Raw genomic sequence first — 6,570 nt, 5'->3', positions numbered from 1 at the left:
CCGCTTGCAGCGCATTTATTTTATGCGAAGCATATTAACGTAGGTTTCGGGCCTTCGCGCGACGCCCGGCGGTGGCCACCATTGACCTTGAAGTGAGATCACATGATGTGACGTCATGTGATGACGTCACACCGGCTGCAGATGGGGCCTCATATCGCGCCGTCGGACGTCGCCCGGCGGAGGCCTCCACGCTTCGGTTAGCGCCGTCGCGCGCGACGCGGCGGCGGCGCCACCATAGCCGCATCACGTGATATGTGACGTCACGCCAGGGATGAGGCGGCGCGCGCCCGCCGTCGCGTCAGTCTCTGTGCCCGCAACCGCGCCAGCGTCTTTGCGCCGGGCGTGTATGCGGTCAAGATGGCTCGAAACGCTAAGGACGTTAATAATAAGAATGCAAAACGAAGGCTCCAGCGTGCTACGGAAACCGATGAAGAACGCCTAGCCAAGCGGCGCGCTCGATATGCGGCTCGACAACAACGCTCCGAGGGTGTAAGTGAAGCCTCAACCAGTGATTCAACAAGCGGAATCGGCGACTCCGTCAGCATTTCTACCAGTTCGGAGCGCTGGAATGCCACTAAACGACAGAGACGTGCCATGGAAGCCATCGAAGAGCGACAACAGCGACTCGAAAAGGAACGACTGAGACAGGAAGGGAGAAATGTTGCCAACCGACAGAAGCGTGCTTTAGAAACTCCCGAAGAACGAGAGCAGCGCCTCCAAAAGGAGCGGCCCAGACGAGAAACGGAGAAGAAAAATCGGAAGAGGCGACGCATCGAAGAGGCGGCCATGCGTCAGCTACAGCAACGACAAACCAGCGAGGAGATTGCCGAAGAGCGCCGCAGGAAGCGCCCCATCCACACTGAGGCAGCTGCTTTGCATGCTTCGCATCCACTGGGCTTAACCTTGATAAGCCTCCAAAATTTTTTTTTTCAAATGACGAGAAGAAGACGTTGAACTTATGGACCTCAAGCTCATGTTCTGGCTGCCGCCGGAATCACGTCCCGTTTGAAGTGCGTCGAGTAAATTATGCGACCAAACATGATAACTCGCCCCCGAGGTCTAACATGTGCTTTGCGGCCGCTCTTTTCACCTTATGTTAGGGTTCCTTCCGCAAGATCGTTCATCTTGGTTAGCTATCTTTTAATAACTCGCCGCTCGCAAGTGCAAGCGGCCATGGTATGATACCCTTCGCGAAGTAGCGTTAGAGAGAAATAACTTTAATGGCTGAGGGATTTGAGATACGTAGGTCCCTGGGTCCCCGCACGACCGCACTGCACTATACGTTCATGGGTTCATGACGGAGGCGGCCCGGTAAGTGCCGATCTTCTGCCTGGCCGGGTCCGTCGAGCGCAGTATCTCCCATACCTCCCAAGTGGTCAGTAGCTCCGGGCCCCGCGGGGGAGGGTCCGCAGGGCATTCAAGAAGAATGTGGGCAAGAGCAGTGCGGAGGTGCGTGCACTGGGTACAGGAGGGAATGTATGCTTCCTTGTGGCTGTGGGAGAGCAAATAGGGGGAGGGAAGGGTCGGGCCTGAAGTCGGCGCCATATTATTTGGTGGTAATTGCTAAGGGATTGGTGGGGCGGGGCTTTTGTAGCTGGCGCTCGGCACGAGATGCCTGGATCAGTTCGCATTAGGAATGCATGCGTTTCCGGGAAGAGCCAGACTCCGATTCCGCTGCTCCCCGGTTGCTAACACCTTGTGCATGGTGCTTCCTTCAAAACAAACGCGCGTGCGAATGCACGTACGGTTGCGGCCCGCTCCTTGAGCAGCCGGCGCCGATCCGCCACTAATGGCAATGGATTCGGCCGGGGAAAGCTGGCGAAGAAGGAGCGTACATGGAGATGGCAGCGGTGAATGCGAGATTCGCTAAGATAACGCTTGTACACTCTTCACTGTAATATCCGGAGCAGCGAAGAAGCCCGTTCTTTGCCCCGGCCCGCCGACATCATTTTTTTGCAGGAGGGAAGGGTGAGAGAGGAGCGGGAGGGGGGGGGGCGGGGGGAGAGGGGTCGTCTGCCAAGAAGTCTCAAGTTGGCGAAGCGTTATAGTAGTAGCCTGACATCGGCGGCGGCGGTGGCTTTGCAACATCTCCGCGGCTCCTTGACTTCCTTCAACCTCTTCACCTTTCTCACCACTAAATTTTCTTTCCCCAGTACTGTCCCATTCATTCTGCACTTTCCGAATGTCGCAGCTCCAACTTCCTTGCTTTTGACGGCGGGACTCGCCGTATTTTCACTACCATCATCTCAAGATATGTTGTAACCTGTGTTTCTCCATTTTAATGATATATAATTTCCCCTGCCGTCTCGTCTTCCTTCCCTTTCTTCCTTACACTCCCTATTCGGCCTCGTTATGTTAGCCACGTGGCCGTTTCTCCTACTGTGGCTCCTCATTTCGTGATTTGTTCGCTTCATGGGCTTATCGATATAAGGTTGGTTTTGGTTTCACGGAGTCCAACATCCCAAAGTAACTCGCGCTATGTGGGGCGCCGTATTGGGGAGCTGCGGATAATTTATCAGGCAGCTTTTGTTGGCGCAAAAACGATAGTGGCCATTTAGAAGTCTCCCGCAATGCTTCCATCTTGCTGCTAGGTGGAGGGTTTTATTTTCAGGACTTGGACCAATATAGGAATAATACCTCAATATAGGAAGAATATAGGAAGAATATAAGGAATATAAGGAAGAATATAGGACGAATTTTCCTGCACCCTATGCCAGCTTCCAAGCCCTGCAAACTGACCAGCCTGTTCTACTTCCAAAGTTGTAATTTGTTTCTGTTTATATTTCTGCTACACTCTGTCATGACGCGATTATTTGAATTTACTTCGTCTTTTTTTCGTCTTGTTCTACTTTTTTTTTTCTATTCTATATTTTATATTTTCTATATTTTTCTGTATTTCCATATTCCTTCTATATTTATATATTCATGTATGACTGTTGAACACCCCTGTACCACCTCCCCCCCCTTATGTAATGTCCCTAACGGGACCCTTAAAGGGCCACTGCCCAGGGTCCGGACATTTTTGAAAAACAAGCCCACTGCATAGATGAGGCATCGAAGATAACCTCTGCAAAATACGAGAGCCATACGCGCCCCGAAAAGCTGCGAAAATTCAAATCAAAGCCCGATCGTTCTTTCCTTCCTTCAAAAACGGGCCCGGCCCACTACTCTGCACCCCGCTGACGTCAAGGGGGGGCTACTTTCGCTAAAGGCACTCCATTGGTGCATCGTTCTGACTGACGGGAGAAGGTTGGGCGTAGCCTTGGCGTCGCGTCCTCTGCACAAGGCTTTCCGCAGCGCCTTCTGTTCTGGCTCATGCCTACAAACCCGCATGAAGGAACAAAAAAAAACTGCGGAGGGAGCGTGCGGCGACAGCCTTGAACCCTAGCCATAAAAAGTAAAAAAATAGTAAAACTGAGGGAGTTGGTTCGCCCCCCCCCCCTGACGTCCCATGACGCCCCCATGACGTCGCCCTGTGACGCACTCCACAGACACCACGCCTCCGGCTTACACCGGAGAAGGAAGGGGTGATTTTGCCTTGCCGAGCCTACTCGACGAGGAGCGGGAGAGAAGAATTTCGAGGAGGGATTGGAAGGAGAGGAGGCTCGCTCAAAGAGAGGTAGAGAGTGTCTGCTGCGCTGGGGTGGGCACGGGCCCTTTAAGGGTTAATAAATGATGATGATGATGAATATAGGACAATATAGGAAAAATACCTCAAGGTATCCGCACCTCTTCTTCGGGTGCCGAGAAAAAACGGGGCCGTTTCACATGTTCGTAAGCTTTCGTAGAGAAAACGGGGACTCTCTGTCAGGTCACGTGTCAGTGCTCTGTGGACTAAACATATCGTGCGTGAGGAGAGGGCACAACTTGTGACCCCATTCACATAAATGTTTACGAAACAAACGTTTATGCCTCACGTTCTCAATCATGCCAAAAAGAGAGCCAAAATGCTAATGTTATGCGTGGACCAGCTGCGCCAGCCCACCAACCTCAAGTGTCAAGAAAACGCGAATAAAGATATTAAAAAGCAAACAGCGCACGTAGAGACAACATTGAGAATACTTGGACGAAGTGCCCTCGAGAGGATTTCAGTAGTAAAAAATGCAGGCCTGACGTGACTGCATTTCCTGCGGGGAACTGAAGAATCGACATAGTTAAGAAAGAACACCAGAATATTGAGCATTGTTACTGCGCGCTCGGACCTCTCGTCTTGTTGTTCTTTATGACCGCATTTCGCAGTCGAGGCATAATTTTTCGCCGCGTTTACAAAACATTCGGTGGCAAGGGTGCTGCTGCCATGGCGCGTGCGGATCACGTCGAACAGAGATATGGCCGGGCATACGAAGCCTGCTCTATTAACCAAACATAAACAGGGTGAACGCTTGCGAATACTACTCGCAACGCTCGTGCGCTTCGCTTGCCGGTAAGAAAGCAAAAGGGGGAAGTCGGTGTGGAATCGGGGAGAAGTATGCAGGTGCTGCGGACCGAACGACGCGTCCGTTTTTACCAAGTCCCCAGACGGCGTGCCCGCGCTTGCTCGGCGAAGCTCCTCAACTTAACTTTCGCGAGAATTTCATAGCCTCCGTGCACTTGGTCTATTCTTTCATATTTCTTTAACTTCTTCCTCGTCTGTTTCAACTGCTTGCGTTTTTTAGAGCGCTGCTCTTAAGCGAACGTTCGTTCGTTGAGCCGCGTAGTCACCGTCGGTGTAACCGAGCATAACCACAAATAAATACGTAAATTACAAAAGTAAACATTGGCGCGCCACGAATAGATCAGCTTTGCTGGCCACTGAAGGAGAGCGCTAGGATATATCGCCGGATCCGATGATGCCTGGTGTTAAACTGCAACACAGTCTCACTCTGTGCATTGCACATCGTCGTTTTCTTCGACTTATACTGCTATCGGGCTAATTTACCGATTCTCGCGCGCTGTGCGTCGCACATCGTCGTCTTCATCAACTAATACTACCATCGAACTAACTTCGTCTGTCCAGCAAATCAAAACAATGAGTCTACACAGCCTGAAACCGCACTCAAAATTGTCATTAGGGAGTATCATAATCGTCCTTAGATTTTTTTTCTGTTCTTTATTCATTACGTTCAGATTTCCTTTCGGTATGACTCGCCACGTCTCTTTGCGAGTGCGCATTTTCTTCTAGGTTCCTCGACGCCTGCAGTTTCCTCACACCACATGTAATCACGTTCGTGTAATTGTGTGCTACCGGTCTGCCCCGTGATTCGATCGATGGTGATCTGGCGGTCAACTCAGAAAAGAAACACGTGTCCATAAACCGTCGCACTTTGCTTGGGAGCGACTACGTTGTGCCCTGTGTCAGTGCACGTTAAAGAACCCAAGGGGGTGGGAATTTCCGGAGCCCTTCACTACGGCGTCTCTCATAGCCTGAGTCGCCTTGGGACGTTAAACCCCATAACCAAACCAAACCTATTTCAAGCCTGAGCAATTTAAGGCCCCGAGCTGCAGCTGCTGCAGCTCGGAGTGCTAGAGGGCAACCAGCGTGCCCTTTCCTACCCTTCCATTGCTCTCTTGCGAATCCACCATCAATGTGACAAAATATGCACCCTTTCTGTCGGTGTGCAGCCGACAATTGACTCCAAGGGCTTCCCACTCCGGCTGTGGGCCTCCCTGGCGTACTGTGCGCCATGCAATTCTACTGACCCTCATGGTGTTAGTAGCGCCTTCACGTGGCTGGGACTTCAGCGCGTCGTAGCCATCTTGCTTAGCGAGCGCTGCGACGAGCCAGCGTTTACATGAAAGCGCATAGAAGATGGCAGTGGCGCCCTGTGTTGCAGCTGCGAGTTAAGGTTCTGACGCTGGGATACTTTTGTCTCCGTCTAGAGCTATTTCGATTCTTTGCCGGTTTCACAAGCTCATGCCCCAAGAAAATATCCCCACCAACTCGTCTGGTCCGCCGCAAATGCCTTTCTTTTTTACTGCTCCCTGAAGGCTGCCACAGCTACCACAGCTACACCTCGGCGCTTCGCCTCGCTCTAATGCCGCCGCCGTTATCGGCGCTCGGGAGTGGGTTCCCACGCGCAATGCAGCAAAGAAGAGGTATGAAAGAACAAGGAAAGAGGAAAGACGAAAAGACGAAAAAACCTAGCAGCAATCTTCGGGCAGCACTTCAGAACCAGGAGTGCACTTTAATCGCAGCTCTTTGCTCACTAAAGGGAGAGAGGCGCGGCAAATAAAAAAGTGTAGATCCAGTGAAAAGATGGAGGGACGCTTGCTGTTAGACAAGCACCGCGTTTCTTAAATGGCACACAAGCTCTGGAGATTCTGCTGCTGTTGCCTGAAGTTCTGACTAGTTTTCAAGTAGCTGAAGGAGAAGGGCCAGCCTGGTCTTTTCCTCTTATTTTACGACCCGGTAATCGCCGTTTTCTGCAAATGAAAGCGAATGAACGAGGGTCTGAGAAGGCTTATAGAAAGGAACAAGAGAACGCGTACGTGTCTAAGTTATATACTGGAAGAGCCTGTTGTTATTTTACGAGGATAACAACAACAAGGTCCTGGCACTTCACAACTGAGGAGAACACAAATGCGCTGTAT

General features: G+C 51.4%; 1 protein-coding gene across 1 annotated transcript; it reads left to right on the top strand.

Moving 5' to 3' along the window:
* The first annotated feature begins 357 nt into the window (after positions 1-357).
* Positions 358-5,775, top strand: LOC149342495 (uncharacterized). The gene is made up of 2 exons (XM_089546806.1): positions 358-864; positions 5,602-5,775. The coding sequence occupies exons 1-2, from the start codon at positions 358-360 to the stop codon at positions 5,773-5,775; spliced, it is 681 nt and encodes a 226-aa protein (XP_089402932.1).
* Positions 5,776-6,570: the final 795 nt, after the last annotated feature.

This window comes from Amblyomma mixtum, chromosome 5 (genome assembly GCF_055824585.1).
Source record: "Amblyomma mixtum isolate Tamu chromosome 5, ASM5582458v1, whole genome shotgun sequence".
Taxonomy (NCBI): Eukaryota; Metazoa; Arthropoda; class Arachnida; order Ixodida; family Ixodidae; genus Amblyomma; species Amblyomma mixtum.
This window is presented reverse-complemented; position numbering and strand designations above follow the sequence as displayed.